This window comes from Xiphophorus hellerii, chromosome 20 (assembly GCF_003331165.1).
Source record: "Xiphophorus hellerii strain 12219 chromosome 20, Xiphophorus_hellerii-4.1, whole genome shotgun sequence".
Classification (NCBI taxonomy): Eukaryota; Metazoa; Chordata; class Actinopteri; order Cyprinodontiformes; family Poeciliidae; genus Xiphophorus; species Xiphophorus hellerii.
Window position 1 is genome coordinate 1106246 of NC_045691.1, and position 17168 is coordinate 1123413.

Here is a 17168-nt window from a genome sequence, read left to right on the forward strand (position 1 = left end):
AAAGGAAAGGACGGTGGTTTTATAAAATCCAAAAGAGGATTGGGAAAATGAGAACAGAAATAAACAGGAGAGAAAAGATCATTATTTTCATGTACAGAATTGGACATACTGAACTGAATTGCTCAATAATTTTGATAGGGAAACATCAGACAGGGAAATGTGATTGTGGGGAATTTGAGACAATAGAACATGTTATTTTGCATTGTAGGAATTACCAAATTGAGAGAACAAAATTTATTAAGAACCCTAGTAGTATGAAAAGGAAATTTGACATTGTCGATTTATTGCAGAAGATTCAGGAAGCAGAGGATATCAGGGTATATTTGATTTTTTGAAACAGTGCAAGTTGTATAATAGGATATAATAGTTTTCTTTTTTCTTGTCATGCGGTCCACACTCCTTACCGGTTGGTGGCGGTAATACTGACAAAACGTCTTTTGCCAACCGCCAAAAAAAAAACACGTTTCTTCTGAAGGAGAAGGAAAAAAAAGAAAACTGTTGTTGATACTTTTCCTCCAGACCAACAGGTGGCGCTGTCGCTGTGCCACAGCATTGACTTCTGCTGGCTAGCAGCTCGGCTAACTGATAGCTGGCTGTTGGAACTCCTCCGGCGCTCAGCGGAGTTCCGCCTCGGTGTCACCGACAGACAAACGCATTTGGTTCCCACTTCCACTGTCTATTCATCCGGGATGTCTCTCCTGGAGAAGTCCCCGACCCCCGGCAGGCTGTTGCTGGACGACACGTTGCCGCTGACGGCGTTGATCGAAGCCAGCCAGAACCTTCAGTCCCACACGGTGAGTTCTTACCTGGACTGGCCCGCCAGCAGCGTTTGGCGTCGGTCAGAGGCGTATCTGGGGCCCCGCTTCGATGTTTCTGAAGAACTTCTCAAGAGAGGAGTAGTTGCTGGTACAACTATCGGACTCCGCTGTGTGTCTGTAACCGAGGGGTTTGATCTCCAGATTAAACGTAGCTGTAAAATCCCAGTTTACAACTTTAAAGCGTAATTACAGTCGTCAGAACTTCATTAGAACCACCAAATGTACTCTTGGAGCCTATTTTCGGACGCTCTGACTGGGCAACTTCCTTGATACTTTCCTGCTGATTTGCTCTGGAGATGAAGGAGAACGAAGCAGGACGGGACCCCCTGTCCGATAATAGGCCCAAGGCGCTGTGCGTTGTTGACAGTCTGGCGGGGATCAGCTGAGTTGGCTCAGCATGCTGATGCTAGGCCTGCCCCCCATAACAGAATCAGAACCTCTGCTCTCTGCCCGGTATGATCATCGTTACTGGACCTTTCCACCAGTGAAATCTGCAGAGACTACTCCTATCTTTAGTTTCCATCCAGAGCCGGCCAAAGCCTTTTTGGGGCCCGATGCATATTTTCATTTGAGGCTCCCTGTAGCAAACAAAATAGTAATAATAATAATTTGGATTTTGAGATGCAGGGTGATATTTAAGTTTGCCATTTTATTTTAACTATTGGAACGTAACACTTACAGAAAAACACTGAATTTACAGTAAACAAGTTAAGAAGTTTAATGTCTTATATTTCTCCAACAGAGATATCAGCTAACAGCAATAAGAGTTTATAGTCGATACCCCATTTGTGTACCAACTATAAAAACATAGAAATAATTTTTTCCATGTGTAATAGGATTTAGGTTTGTATTACTCAGTTTTAATTTTAAAAAAGCATCATTCTAGTTTGGTTCTCTTGGGGGTCCCCTAGCGGTGTGGAGGCTCATATGCCTTGGACCGGCTCTGTTTCTCTGCAGATGCTGTCAGCATTAAAGGCTTAGCCTGACACTGAATGTCCAGCTCTGCTCAGTAAAACACCAGACTACTTCAGCAACACATAATAAAACACATGTTTAATTTATAAATGATCCACCAGCATCTCTCTTAGCTGCTGCCTACTCACATGCGCACACACACATGCACATACTTACACACATAAGGGAAAGGAAATGACCTCACAGGACAGTGCCCTCTTTAGGAAGTAGCGTATCTAGAAGAAAAAAGGAGTGGAAATCCAGTTAGGCGTCATTTACTGTCTCCCATATGGAAGTGTGGCGATGGACCAGCACTACATGGGGAATTATTTCTCTGTTGTTCCTAATCAATGTTTAATCAATCAGTCTATTTGTACAGCACATTTCAGCAACAAGGGAGTTCAAAGTGCTTTACATCATAAAAACACAAAAATACAACAACAAAAAAATCAAAGTTATAGAACACACAGTTACACATCAAATATATTGATTAAGGTTTAATTTCTAATTTTCAGAAGCTACTCTAAACAGCTGGGTTTTTAGTTGTGATTTAAAGGAACTCAATGTTTCAGCTGTTTTGCAGTTTTCTAGAAGTTTGTTCCATGTTTGTGGTGGATAGACGCTGAATGCTGCTCCTCCATGTTTGGTTCTGGTTGTAGGGATGCAGAGCAGAACCAGAAGACCTGAGAGGTCTGGAATATTGACACAGCAGATCTTTAATTTATTGTGTTGCTAAGCCGTTCAGTGGTTTGTAAACTGCCGACAGTAATTTAAAGTCTATTCTCTAAGTGTAAGGACTTTAGAACTGGGTGATGTGCTCCAACTTCCTGGTTTTAGTCAGAACGCCAGCAGCAGCGTTCTGGATCATCTGCAGCTGGAGGATAGATACTTTTTATTCAGACCTGACCTGTGAAGATGCTGCTCCAGTAATAAATATGACTAAAGATAAACGTGTGGATGAGTTTCTCCAGATCAGGGGAGCCCAAAGCGGGTCCTGGAGGCCCGGCATCCTGCATATTTTAGTCTCTCCCTGGTTTAACGCACCTGGATCCAATGATGGCTCGTTAGAAGGCCTAAGAAGATCACTGACATGGTGAAAAGGTTGAGGGAGCAGTGAGAATGATTCATATGTGTGAACAAAACATTATGTGGCGTTTACATCTCAACGCGCTGCCCAACTCTGTCTTCCCTGTAAAGTTTATGTCTGGTCCCGGTTGGCCGGTGCCTCAGTGGTTAACGAACCAGCGCTAACCTCATCATGCAGGTTCAGCCCAGTGAGGAGTTTCACGCTCGGCTCGTAGTCACGCATCACGCTGGTTTTATATTATTTTATTATTATTTTTAGTAATAATTTTTCCAGTTACATGATGCATCAAACCATATCAAATGCTTGTCCACTTAGTCAGACAGAGTTAATACTCGCAGGCGCAGGAAGATCAGAAAAACTCTTCCCATAAACCTGAGCAGCCAGAACAGTTTCTGTGACGCTTATTAAAACCTCAACAGACACGAAATGGAAGAACTACTGAAATCACATTAGCAGCATTAAATTAAATTTATTATTATAAACCTTTATTTTACCTTTTTTTCTATTTCCTCCCAACTACACATATTTATAACTTATAACGAGTAAAATAGTTTTTATTTTAGAAGGTGTGATTTCTCTGAAAGCCTTTTCATTTGATTATCTTTTTATGAAATGTTTTTTGCCTCTGAAATGATAAAGGAGGATAAAACATGTCAAACATTTTCTGTTTGTCATGACGGTTAAATGTTTGTGTTCAGCCAACCGCAGCAGCTCATTATAAATACTGTAAACTAGTGGAAGGTTGAATTGGATTACACTAAATAAAGGAAATCCTCATGTCTTCTTTGTGTCTCAGGAGTACATCATCAGAGTCCAGAGGGGCGTGTCTTCAGACAACAGCTGGCAGGTAAACGCACCAATCACAGCCTCAGCTTACTCATATTAGGAAGATCTCATAAAATGTGACTATAAATAAACCAATGATTAGTCTTGATGTCCAAATGCTTTTGATTCAGAGAGCCCAGAAACTAATTCATTTTTATTTCCAACAAGGTTTTAATAGAAAAGGTTTCTTCTGGTAAACATCCTGATAACTGCACCTTCTAAACTGCTGTATGTCTCTTTTATATAAAATATATTTTTTACATATTTGTTGAAAATGTCCATGTTGTGACAATTTGCTTTGATACAGATAATCTGTGAAACAAATTGAGTTCCTCTGTCTTCTCCCAGTGCTGACTATAGCTGACTATAAACAACCAATCAGAGCCAGGAGGCGGGTCTTAGCGCTGTTAATAACAGTCTGCTACACTGCAGTTCATGGATCCAGCTGTAAATCCTAAAGCTAGTTAGCATAGCCACCAATGACGGCAGATAAACGGTTTCCCTCTCAGGGTAAGTTGTTTCTCCACCATTAGTGCATTTATCATTGCGTACGTGAGGATGATTGACAGCACTAAGACCCGCTTCCTGACTCTGATTGGTTGATTTTGATCTAACGCGTTGCATTTCTTACTAGCTCAGGGAGCAGGTAGAGGAGAGCCACCTCCTCCCTGATAAATCACAGATTATCTGTCTTATAGCAAACTGTCACAACATGGTGGCAGTATGAATAAATATGAACAAATCTTATATATATATATATGTGTGTGTGTGTGTGTGTGTGTGTGTTAGTTACATACTAGGGCTTTAAGCAACAAGTGTCTCCATTCCTCTCAGCTGCAGATGAATGGTGATGAAATACTGATCTAACAGGACGCTGTGCTAGTAGATGACACATCCCATTAAATTCACATATCTGAGAATATTTTATATCAATAGATATTAACAGTGGTGCAGTTGGTAGCACTGTTGCCTTGCAGGTCCTGGGTTCGATTCCCGGCCGGGGTCTTTCTGCATGGAGTCTGCATGTTCTCCCTGTGCATGCGTGGGTTCTCTCCGGGTACTCCGGCTTCCTCCCACAGTCCAAAAACATGACTGTTAGGTAAATTGGTCTATCTAAATTCTCCCCAGGTGTGTGTGTGTGCCTGGTTGTTTGTCCAGTCTGTCTCTGTGTTGCCCTGCGACAGACTGGCGACCTGTCCAGGTGACCCCGCCTCTCGCCCGGAAGCTGGAGAGGCAGCAGCTCCTCCTGACCCAACTGGGGACAAGGGTGTTAGAAAATGGATGGATGGATGGATTTGGAAAAACATTTATTTTTTTCCAACCACTGTGGTTTAGAGTGATGTCAGGGCAGCCATCTTGTTTCACAGCTTGTACAGCCTTAAATTCAGGTTGACTGTCTGAGGTTACGATGGAAACGGAAAAAATATTTTCTATTATTTGTAATTTCTTTATAAGAAAAGAAAGGGATGGGAAAAAGTCAGTTGAAGCTGACAGAATGTGTTTCTTGCAGGTTATTCGCCGCTACAGCGACTTCGACATCCTGAACAGCAGCTTGATGGTGAGTTTCATGCTAACTGAAACAAACACCACATTAGCGGTGAAATACAATAGAATAGAATTACTTTATTCATCCCAGCAGGGAAATTACTTCGCAGTTACAGCATAGAGACAAGACACACAACATCCACCACTGAGTAGCAATTGTAGACAAAATAAAAAATAAAAATAAAATATAACATGCTGTTAATATAAAAAGCAACTTAAGAGCAGTCCCTGCAAAGATTAAAAAAAAATGCAGATATGTATATGTAAATATATGTACAGCAAGTGTGCCACAGTGCAGTTGTGCAAAATCGGACTGATTAGTGCAGAACAATGATTTAGCTTTTATTGTACAGTGAGATGGCCTGTGGCAGGAAGGATTTCCTGTATCTGTCCCTACGACAGCGGAGCTGGAGCAGCCTATGTGAGAAGGTGCTCCGCTGTCTGTCCACTATGTGGTGGAGAGGGTGCTGTTTATTGTCCATAATAGACAGAACCTTCTTCAGTGTCCTCCTCTCCACCACAGTTTCCAGGGACTCCAGCCTTAGTCCCAGTACAGAGCCAGCTTTCCTGATGATTTTGTCCAGTCTATTAGAGTCGCTGGCTCTGATGCTGCTTCCCCAACACACAGCAGCAAAGAAGATGGCGCCGGCAACAACACTGTGATAAAAGGTCTCCAACATCTTGCTGCACACATTGAAGGATCTCAGCTTCCTTAAAAAATAGAGTCTGCTCATCCCCTTCTTGCACACAGCGTCAGTGTTAGATGCCCAGTCCAGTCTGTTGCCGATTACAACTCCCAGGTATTTGTAATCCTCCACCTCCTCCACCACTTCCCCTTTGACCTTTAGTGGCCGTGAAGGTATCTTCTTCCTTCTGAAGTCAATCACCATCTCTCTGGTCTTACTAATGTTGAGCCTCAGGTGATTCTGCTCAGACCACTCCACAAAGCCGTCCACCAGTGTCCTGTACTCCCCCTCCCCTCCATCCCCTATACACCCGACAACCGCTGAGTCATCAGAAAACTTCTGTAGGTGACATGACTCAGAGTTGTACTGGAAATCAGTGGTGTACAGGGTGAAGAGAAAGGGAGAAAGCACAGTTCCCTGTGGAGCTCCTACGTCACTGACCACCACATCAGACAGAACACTGCCCAGACGGACAAACTGTGGCCTGCCTGTCAAGTAGTCAGTAACCCAGGAGATCACTGAGTCGTTGACACCCATCCTCCGCTAACGTTAATAAACTACCACTGGTTTCTAATTCTGTTTGCTGGGTTAAAGCTACTGTATGTATCTTTTATAAAAAACATTTTTTTATATAGTGATTGAACTGTCATTATGTCATGACAGCTATGCTAAGTAGCCCAGGCTAGTAAAGGCTATGCTAACTAGCTGAAGCTAGCTCTCCATTCTCCTCCTGGCGATAATCCCCAAAATGGCGACTTCAAATGTTGTGATAAAACACCAGTCAGTTTGTTGTTCAGAAATAATTTAATAATTGTTTTTTCAAAATGGTTTCTTTTGTTGAGTATTCATCACCCAAACAATGTAGACATCGTCACAATACAATACTTATACCTTTTTGAATTCTGCTCCTAAAACCTAATCAAAGTATGAAAAACTAAAACTACTACTATAACCAATAAAATCTAAACTAAAACTAAACAATATTTAACTAATAAACTAGCAAACACACTCTAAAATCTGTCTAAAACTAACTGAACTAGACAAACAAAAAGTCTAATTCAGTTAAAATTAGACTTTTTGTTTGTCTAATTCATGTTATTATAGTTTAGTATAGTTTAGTTTAATTTAGGGAAACTAAATTATAATAACAAACCCAAAACTATTATAAACCAAAACTTTTATAACCCTGGTTAGAACATAATGTGTGTTTTGCAAAGACTCAAAGTACAATAACGAACCTTGATGAATCACTCAGGAAGTGTTATGTGGTAAATTATTCGTGTGGAAGAAGAAAAGCAGTGCAGTAACCTGAGCTGCAACTTCCCAGGTCCGTTGTTCTGGGTTTTCCCACAGCTTCGTCTTGGCTAATCTGCGTCGCTGATTGACGGCGGATTGCAACACTCAGACCCCCTGCTTGATCCTGCAAAACAGAGTCTCAGTTCTGCTATTTTTATCCGTCCAAATCTGAACTTTGACATTTTTTTAAGGTTGACTGATTTGTGCTGCGGCTCAGGAATATGCAGAATCACCGACCGGTAAATATTAGCTCTGAGATTACGCTTTTAATCAAAGTGCAGAACCGGAAAGTTAGAATGTGCTAAAGAAAAATGTAAAATCTAGATGTAGGTAAGTAATTTCCCTGCTGGGATGAATAAAGTACTTCTATGCCTCACTTATTGGTGTGAAACTATGGAATACATTTAATAATCTCAAATTATGTGGTTTTTGGTGAGCGTTTTAAGAGCCTTAAAATGTAAAATTATAAAATCTTATGCTGGTTTGTATATGTAATGTGTTTAGATATGTGTCTTTTGTTGTAGACTACTGTCTATGAAAAGTGTATAGTATAAGCATATTGCTCTATTTGTAGAATTTAGTGGTTTATAAAATATCCTTTATTTTCTTTCCTTTTTGTGACGTTTTAAGGTAAACAAATAAAACTAACTTTATCCAACTGCTTTTATTTCAACCTGAAAAGCATTCATGTCATTTTTTTTAATTCATTCACTTAAAAATAAATATAAATAGCTCAGATAACAACTATAAGAAATTATGAATGAAAAGGAGAAAAAAAAGAATATAAACTTATATCTGCTCCCTATTCAGTTCTGCTGCTGCTAAAATAAGATTATTGCAGGTATATAATCTGGTAGAGCTGAACAATAAATCAATAATATTTATTTCAATATGACACATCTGGTAGAATATTCAATATAAAAACTATTCACTGAACTATGATCTAGAACCGCACAGCATTCTGGGAGATGTAGGCAGAGGAAAGACTTTAGCTGCTAAACTTCTTTTGGCTAGCTAAGCGAGCTTGGTGGGATCAACTAACTTTTTGGTTACCTAGCAACAACCTGTTGAGTAACGGCGCAGCAGCAGTTTCAGGTTTTGCCCCCGTGCCTCTTAGCTGCTTGAAAGTAAACAACAACGACGTGAAATAAAAACTGGATTAATTAGAAAAGGTCATGTTTAACCAAACTGAAATACTTCCAGTTTGGCAAAATGTCAGAAATTTGAGACAAAAATGATCAATAATTATCGATATTGATTTATATGGAATGCTTGTATGTTTTTCAGCCATATTGTTCAGCCCTTTAATTTGGTTATTTATATATATTTTTCATATAAGTGGTTGTTTGAAACTGGAGGTATTTCTTACTGACTTGTAAATGCAGAAAATGTTTGATTGTAGCGGTTTGCAGCCAAGCTTTAGTAGAACCGGGTCGTACCCTGATATCTGGCCTGGTCCGCTTACATCAGGCATCTTATTTTATACTAACGGGATATTTAGAATCTACAGACTTGAAAATCTAAGTTATCTGATTATTAACCCTTATTTGTTGGAGTAAAACTAGACACGCAGAGACATGGGGATGAACGGGAACCGGGTCCTGTAAGACACTCGGGCTGGACCAGAACTGCAGCATTTCTCTCCACCGTTGGCCCGTTTTTGGTCACAATCGCAGGAAGCTGGCAGTGTTTCTACCCATTTCCTGCTCTGGGTTATCACCCCAACTTTGAACTGGTGTCTTTATCCAGCTTGAGTCCAGCTTGTCTTGGGATCTGTGTTTGTTAAAGCTGCAGGACGTAACTTTTATAAAAAAAATATTTTTTACATATTTGCTGAAACTGTCACTATGCTAAATAGCTCAGGTTATGCTAAGTTAGCATAACCACCGATGATGGCAGATAAACAGTTTTCCTTTGACGATAAGTTGTTTCTCCGCCATTAGCGTGTTCATGAGGTTGATTGACAGCGCTAAGACCCGCCTCCTGGCTCTGATTGGTTGATTTTGGTCAAAGACCTGAATTTGTTCAGATGGGAATATCAGCTCAGGGAGAAGATGGAGGAGATCTATATTTTCACAGATTATTTGTCTCATGGCAAACTGTCACAACATGGTGACAGTTTTAACAGATATGTTAAAAACATATTTTTTTAAATAAAAGTTAAATACTGCAGCTTTAAATCTCAGTAAAAAGTCTGTGGAAGGAGGAAAACCTCTGGTGTTTGTTTCCAGATCTGAATGACTTCCTGCTTTCAGGTGTGTGGAATCAGTCTGCCGCTCCCTCCAAAGAAACTGATCGGAAACATGGACAGAGAGTTCATAGCAGAGAGGCAGAGGGGGCTGCAGGCCTACCTGGACTCCATTACCCAGCATCCCCTGATCTGCACTTCCCTGTTTGTCAAGAAGTTCCTCGACCCCAACAACTACTCAGCCAACTACACAGGTTGGTACTCAGCTTTTATCTATGAAGAACTTCTGGTTGCTGTTTTCTGTGGTTAAGGAGCTCCTGAATTCCCTCAGATATTTAATCCCATCCTGAAGTGAAAGTAGACTTGAGATGATGCAGTCTGTCTCTTTCTGTCTCTTAGAAATTGCTCTGCAGCAAGTCTCCATGTTCTTCAGGTCAGACCCAAAGTGGGAGGTCCTGGAGCCCCTTAAGGATATGGGTAAGCATCGCTCTGAAGGGGCAAACTGACCTGCTGCACTCTGACCTCTCAGGCCGGGAAGTTCATTGTTGTCATGAGTTTTATGTCATCTAAAATGAAATTATTATACAAGACAAACCAGAGAGGATTCTGTTTTCTGTCCTCTGATAAACATTTGTTCATTTCTTTGTTTTCTGCCTTTTTTTCCTCTAAAAAAATATCTAATTACTGCTATTAAGAAAAATGCACCAAACCTTTAAATTGTAATTTATAGTTTAAAAGTGGTTCATAATTTTTCATGAAACTACTGTGTTCAGTAAAATTTGTGGTCGGAAAATAATCCTGCATATCAGAAACATTTACCACATGTAAACAGAAATAAAAACTAGAATAATATACATACGTAAAAACAAAAGTTGATGTACATCCAGATCCTTTAAATCGTTGCTGTTGTAGAGAGAAAGTTTCTTTAGTTGCTTTGAAATTAGGCCTGGCCAATAAATCAATAACAATATATCTAGTGATAAATGTATTATTAATAGCAATAGGTAATATTTCCAATAGAATAATCAATATTATATAATAGTATAATATAATATATAAGTATATAATAGTGGAATCTACTAACTCTCTGACTCTTTGGTTACCCGTAGCAACTCACTCTTTCTTTGGTTACCTAGCAACAACCTGTTGAGTAAATTGTGCAGCAGCAGATTTGGACACTGTTGCCTCATAACTGCTTAAAAATAAAGATTGTGAAGTGAAAACTGGATAAAACTGGAAAGGTCACGCCACCAGTTTGGCAGCATTTCAGATATTTCAAATAAAAAAACCTAATCAATAATTATCGACTGATGTTAAACTCGTAGACCATGGCAAGTTTTTCAGCTGTACGTAAAATGATGACCTCATCTATAAGAGAAAGCACAGAGAAATTGTAAAATGTTTGGAAACAATTGTCTCTTAATTTGATTGATGAACTCGCAGGCTGATTAGAGTTCAGAAACTGACTGTTTAGAGAATAGAAATATATCCGTTGTTGTCCCACACTGGGGAAATGCAGGTGTAACAGCAGCACACAAAGATTAAAAAGTGTTAAATAAATAAAATGTATAACAAACCATATTACCATTATATACTGTACAACAAGGAGATGAAAATAACATAAAAATACTGTGCAGTTATTAGAAAAGTCTTACTAGGATGTTTTAAAACAATGTTATGTGTATTGGTACATTATAAAGACAACAGACTATTTTATATAAGAAAAATAAAAACAGTGCAGAGGATCAGATGAGCGACTGTATTTTTTGGGAAGTTGTAGATGTTAATTTTACAGGAGAACAATGGATTTGATCTTCTGTACTCACGCCGTTACATCATCATCCTTTGCTTCCTGATTTAGCCAGTGTGACTCAAAATGCCCTTAATCTCGGAAAAGTGCATTTTAAAATTAATTATCTCCTTTTTTGGTCAAATGTTGATGGTATATTAACTAAATACACTGAATTAATTCTGGAAGATTTTAAAATCTGTTTTGTACTGTTTCAGGATGGAGAATAAGGAAGAAATATTTCCTGATCAAAAATAAGGAGCAGCCTAAAGAGCGCTTCCTGCTGAGCTGGGTAAGCAGGACGCCCGACTCTTCAGGTGTTCCCGTTGAACACGGAGAACAAGCATGTGGCTCAGTAGAGCGTTGCATTGAACTGCAGCAGGATTCAATCAGGCTGATCCTCGTTTTCATTTGTCCTTCAGAGCGAAAACGCTGTAAAAACTTCTATGAAACTTTAAAATCTCTCATTTTTCCTTTAACTGGAGGATTTCCTCCTTCTGTCTCAGCTGAAAGTCGCTGCACCGATTAGTTCAGGGTGAATCAGACAGAACCGCCTCCGTTCGTGGTTCCTGACTGCTTGGGTCTGATGTTTCTGTCCATTCTTGATTTAAATCCTGCAAACGCAGCTCAGCTTTATCCTGTGTTGTGTCTGAAACCGGGCAAAGTGACAAGTTAATCCTTTAAATCAATGAACAGAGAAACAGCAGCAGCTTTTCTGTTTGACCGCCTGTTTTTGTGTCTGCAGGTGGATCTGGGTTCTGATAAGTTCCTCTCAGACAAAGACCTGCAGTCGGCCCTGAAGCTGCTCTCCAACCCGTCTGTAAGCTCTCTGCTCTCTGAGGGGTTTGATATCGTTCAGTTGTTTTTGCTCTGCAGTTCTCAAGTTCCTGTTATCAGGGACTTGATGTGGAAATGGAGAAAACTGCTGCGTTGCGACTGTTTCTGCAGTTTCCTCTGGCAGAACGGAGCCGATAAACGAGCAGCGCTGTGAGAATTGTTCCCTGCTTTTGCTTTTTTCTTACTGCGTCTGTAAGGTCAAAAACTGCAGAGTCATCAGAATCCTGCTAAGAAGCACAGCAGCGAACCGGGTCAGAACTCATGCTGGGATTTCTGTTTGGAGTTTAGTTCTTCAAATCTAACAAAGTTGGTGTCAAACGTTAGTGCAGCAAAATTTTTCTTTTCAGTTTAAAGGTATTAATAAATGTTTCCAGAGGTCATGAAAGGTCAACCTTTCACCTTCTTCAAAAACAAAATTGGGGCCTATCAACTCTGAACAAAAATTGTTGTTTTGTGCTGATTTTGTTTGTTCAATTTCGTTTTTCAAACTAAATTGGTGTCAAACGTTTGCAAAGTCTTGACACCAATTTTGTCGAACGTTTCGTTTAATTTTGTTTTGACCTTTAAACTTTCACTAATATCTTCAAAGCAAAAGCAGCACAAACAAAAATGTTTGCTCCACAGACACAGCTGAGTTTATTGACAGATTTTCTCTGATTTGAAGATGATGAGGGGGCTGGTTGACCTTTCATGACCTGTGGAAACATTTATTAATATCTTTAAAATGATGGCGGCACAAAAAAAGATTTTGCTGCACAAACGTTTAACAGCAGTTTGTTAGATTTGAAGTAACGTCACTCAGGCGTCAGAAGGAGACGAGGAGCCGTTTTATCCTTTTAAATGAGCTTTCTGCTCCAAACTGGGTCAGAACATTAAACCCATCCATCAGAACCTTAAATCTGGACCTCCAGAGCTCCACGTTCTGGACAGAACCTGCTGTCGGTTCTGGTCTGGGCTCCTTTTGCTTGAATTCCTGCATCAATACAGCGACGCATGGAGACCAGCGTGAGGTTCTGCTGAGGTTCTGGAAGCCCAGGTTGCTCTGATAGTACCTTCAGCCCATCTTCGCTGGTGGTTCTGGTGTCTCATCTTCCTCTGGACTCCGTAGATCCTCTCTCGGATTCTGGTTCTGGGCCACCGGTTGATGTGGGTCAGTAAAAAGTCCCGGTGGAAAATGAAACCAGCATCTCCATGAACCCAGTGGACCAGAACGAGAACCGGCAGATGACCCATATGATTACTGACAGTGTAGACTTCAATTTGGACCTCTATCTTCCTGGTTCTGGTCCTGTGGGTTCTGGGTAAGACTGACTCTGACCAGCCCGGACGGTAATCACGGTTGGTTCTTTTCCAGACGCCGTATCTGAGTCCGCTGCTGTTCTCCAGCACCAGCGAGTCTTCGGCTCTGCTCGTCCGGCCCTTCGGTGAAAGAGGCTCTCTGAGGGACCAGATCTGCAAGGTAACGGGCCTCCTGCTACATGCGCCGCCTCTCAAACAGAACCGGTACCTCTCTGACATTTGGCTGGACCTCCTTTAGCTGCTTTTTCAAACACACTTTCTCTGTTGAATCAGTTCGAAACATTTCTGAGACGTTGAAACATTTATTTCCACCCAGAGTTGGTTTACATTTTCTCCAGTTTGCTGTGGAGAAAGTTGGACCTCTACGGTCCAGAGACTCTCTGTGGGTTTGGGTCTGGACTCTGGAGGCCAAACTGCCCATTGAACCAGTTTAATCTGAACCTGTTTAATGTGAACCAGTTTAATGTGAACCAGTTCAATTTTAAACTATTCAGTGTGAGTCTGTTCAATGTGAATCTGAACCAGTTCAAGTTGTACTTTTCATTTCTCTCATTTCTCCCTCTAGCGTGTTTGTTTTGGCTGCATTTACCCAGAATTCCCTGCTCTGTAGTCCACTTCCTGCTTTGGAAGCGATCTCCGGTCCCATGTTAATGAAAACGAGCTGCTAAATCCAAATAAAGAACAGGTTAAAAGATGACAATACAGTTAGAGGTTTCTCTTTTTCTCTCCTTCGTTATTTTCTGGTAAAATTTAACGCATCGGCATGAAACATGGCAGATTCCTGGAACTACTGCAGACACTTTGATAGCTTCCTGTGGAGCAATGTTGTGGCTTTCAGGACAAACTCCCAGAGTAGAATAGGAGCCTGGCTGGTTGAGGGGTTTGAGATGGATGCGGTCCAGATGTTTTCTCTCCACATGAACCTGAAATAAGTCTTCCTCTCTATCTGGATGTGTCCAGGTGAAACCCAGAGAGAGTCACCTGAAGAAGTACTGCAACCCCAAGAAGAGCCAGGGCCTGGAGCTGGAGCAGATCCAGCTGTTCGGCCGTCAGATCCTGGAGGTAAACACGACGCCTGCATGTAACCGACCCAAAACCCCGGCCCGCCGCTGCAGCTGTCGTGTCTGTCTGTGTTCAGAGCCTGAAGCTTCTCCACGACAGCGGTCTGTTCTTCGGCCATCTGCACGCCTCCAACGTCATGGTGGACGACGGCGTGTGTCGGCTGGTGGATGTGGAGAACGGCATGCTGGGAGTTCCCTCTGTCCTGAGGCCGGCCTTCACGCAGCTGAGGAAGATCAACGTACGTGAGAATGACCTTCACCCTCACCTGTGGGGTCCCTCAAGGCTCCGTCCGTGGGCCATTTCTGTTCCCGTTAAACTTTAGGTTTATTTTTGACGTTAAGATGCAGTTATTCAGCGCGGGGCACAGCGCTGCTCACAGCTCACCATCATCTCGCACGCAGCACAGCCAGGTCAGGCAGACCTAGACCTGCGTGTCGATAGTCTGCCAGTGTTCTGAAAACAGCAAAAGTTCTGCAACTCACTCAGAAACTGAAAAATATTCCTGCCGTTGTTTTCTTCCCACCGGTTAACTCTTTTTCTTTTTTCTTTTTTTGAGTGACCTGGTCTTAAGCCACTTATCATTATTATTTTTAATCACAATTCTCTGGGCAGCTAACTGTTTGTTTTACACTTTGATCTCACTTCACAGCAAATAAACATTGTTTACATGCTGCACCTTGCAGACCACAGTTTGAGAAAGACTGATATAGATTTACACAAAAATAAAAAATATAATTAGAGAATTGGGATGACATGCTGCAGTGTTGGGTTAAATTACAACATAAAATATTGTGAAGTTATTAAAACTACCATTAAAAACAGTGAAAATGAGTATTTGAGTAATAAAAACAGACTATTTACAGGAAGTGAAAATAAAACTACAAACAGCAGCAGATTTATGAAGCTTATCTGGAGCAGCATGAAGCTGTGATCAGATCACAAAACCACCTTTTGTTTCCACCTTCAGACTACAGAAAGCATCGACGTGTTCTGCTTCGGACATTTACTGTACGAGATGACGTACGGCCGGCCGCCGGACAGCGTCCCACTGGACCAGTTCCCGTCCGCCCCGCACGCCGCCGTGGGTTTGTATCGCCACTTTAATCTGGATCAAACATCCTAACAGCTCCACACCATGTCTGACTCCAAGTCTGTGTTCAGTATCGGTTCTGCAGTCCATCCTGTCTGCAGACGCCTGCAAGAGCGGCATGCCGACGGTGCCGGCGCTCATCCAGACTCCGTGAGTCCAGATCCGCTGCAGAGGTCCAAATGCACAAGAAATGTTTGTTTTCATTCTCAGTGTTTCAGGCTTACAGGGAAATGAAGAAAATTAAACCTAAAAGGAATCATGTCAAATAAAAACAAAGGAAAGGATAAATAAAACAGAGACATAAAAATGGATTAATAAAGTAATCTGGCACTTTTAATTTAAGTATAAAGTTGTATGTGATCAGCAAATACACAGCAGATGTTGTACTGAATAATCTGAGATACACATCTGAACAGAATTTCTGGTAATGACCAAAAACAACAGTATGGTCACTGAAACAACTTGAACCTGATAAAAGTAACAGTAAATAAAAATATTACAGAAAATTAACCAATATTTTATGAAATAACCTAATGAAACAGGCTGGGACAAAAATGATGCTACCTCTCAAAAATATGGAGATTAATTTGACTGCAGAAAATTGTCAAACTAAACTGTGTTCAGTTTAGGCAGGAGGCAGGAGCTTCAGGCTCCTTACCAGCCAGTTGGCCTAGTTAAAGTATAGCCAGTTGTCACTGTGCTGTTTGGTGTGGATCACAGGAAGCCCAGGAGAAAGTTAACCAGCAGGTTAAATAGGTTAAATATTATATAATCAAATATTACATAATTAAATATTATTTAATTATTACATTTTAGAAAAAGTTTAACACAAAGAAAAGAGAATAGAGTAGAAAAAAATGAAGTCTGCTTCCACACCTGCAGAAAGAGAAAAAACTTGAGAAATCACAATAAAAACCAACAAATGCAACAACATCACTGAAAAGTACACAGTACTAGTTAATACAAGCAAACAAAAATATTCAACATAAAACAAATGTTTGCATAAATATCCACCCCTTTTAAAGAGACGGTAGATACGAAGGAAACTAGAGAGGGAGGACCCCAGAATCATTCATATTTACTAGGAGCGCACCGATTTATCAGCACCAATTTCCTTAATTCTAGGACATCTGTGATCCGCTGATACTGAAATGTGAAGCTGATCTTATCCATCAGCATTTTGTACCTCAGCAAAGGTCTAAACATCAACCTCTGCAGTGAGAGGTTTGACTGACACACTGGCCCACCAGGTCTTCTCTGCATGTTTTAAGTTAACAATGAAACGCAATTTGTGGAGCAGTAAAATTTACTTTTGTTTTGTATCTTTCAGGCTCTTCAGTGACGTCAAGCTCAAACTCTCAGAAAAACTGCAGATAAAGGTGAGAATGGGAGGAGAGCTAAAAGCATCGTAGTTTCAGAAATGATCAGAAACCTGACCGAGTCCGTTCTCCGTCAGATTCCCAGCCGCCTGAAGGAGGTGCTGAAGTCGGCAAAGGGAAGTTTGGAGAAGCGGCTGCATGAAGAGCAGAGGATGGTGGGTTCTGCTGGGTTTGGTCGCCGCACAGCTTTCACTTTGCAGACGTGGTTAGCAGTTTTCTGGATAACTTGAGTTACTACAGAACTGAAGTTATTATCTTTGGACCTAAAAAGGAACGATCTAGAGTCAATGCACAGCTGCAGTTATTACAGCTG

General features: G+C 41.0%; 1 protein-coding gene across 4 annotated transcripts in view; it reads left to right on the forward strand.

Annotated features, from left to right (window-relative positions):
* The first annotated feature begins 542 nt into the window (after positions 1 to 542).
* The window catches only part of pxk (PX domain containing serine/threonine kinase), a 28310-nt gene continuing 11684 nt past the window's right edge, over positions 543 to 17168 (forward strand). For 3 of the 4 annotated variants that reach the window (XM_032549194.1, XM_032549197.1, XM_032549198.1), the window contains exons 1-14: positions 544 to 794; positions 3656 to 3706; positions 5195 to 5242; positions 9467 to 9653; positions 9799 to 9876; positions 11407 to 11480; positions 11934 to 12008; positions 13380 to 13484; positions 14285 to 14386; positions 14463 to 14624; positions 15354 to 15471; positions 15548 to 15626; positions 16807 to 16855; positions 16933 to 17010. In XM_032549194.1, coding sequence (XP_032405085.1) covers positions 690 to 794; positions 3656 to 3706; positions 5195 to 5242; positions 9467 to 9653; positions 9799 to 9876; positions 11407 to 11480; positions 11934 to 12008; positions 13380 to 13484; positions 14285 to 14386; positions 14463 to 14624; positions 15354 to 15471; positions 15548 to 15626; positions 16807 to 16855; positions 16933 to 17010 — 1311 coding nt within the window. In that variant the 5' untranslated portion in view covers positions 544 to 689. Of the gene's footprint in view, positions 795 to 3655; positions 3707 to 5194; positions 5243 to 9466; positions 9654 to 9798; positions 9877 to 11406; positions 11481 to 11933; positions 12009 to 13379; positions 13485 to 14284; positions 14387 to 14462; positions 14625 to 15353; positions 15472 to 15547; positions 15627 to 16806; positions 16856 to 16932; positions 17011 to 17168 lie in introns of all 4 variants that reach the window. The other variant, XM_032549196.1, reaches the window with a different exon arrangement.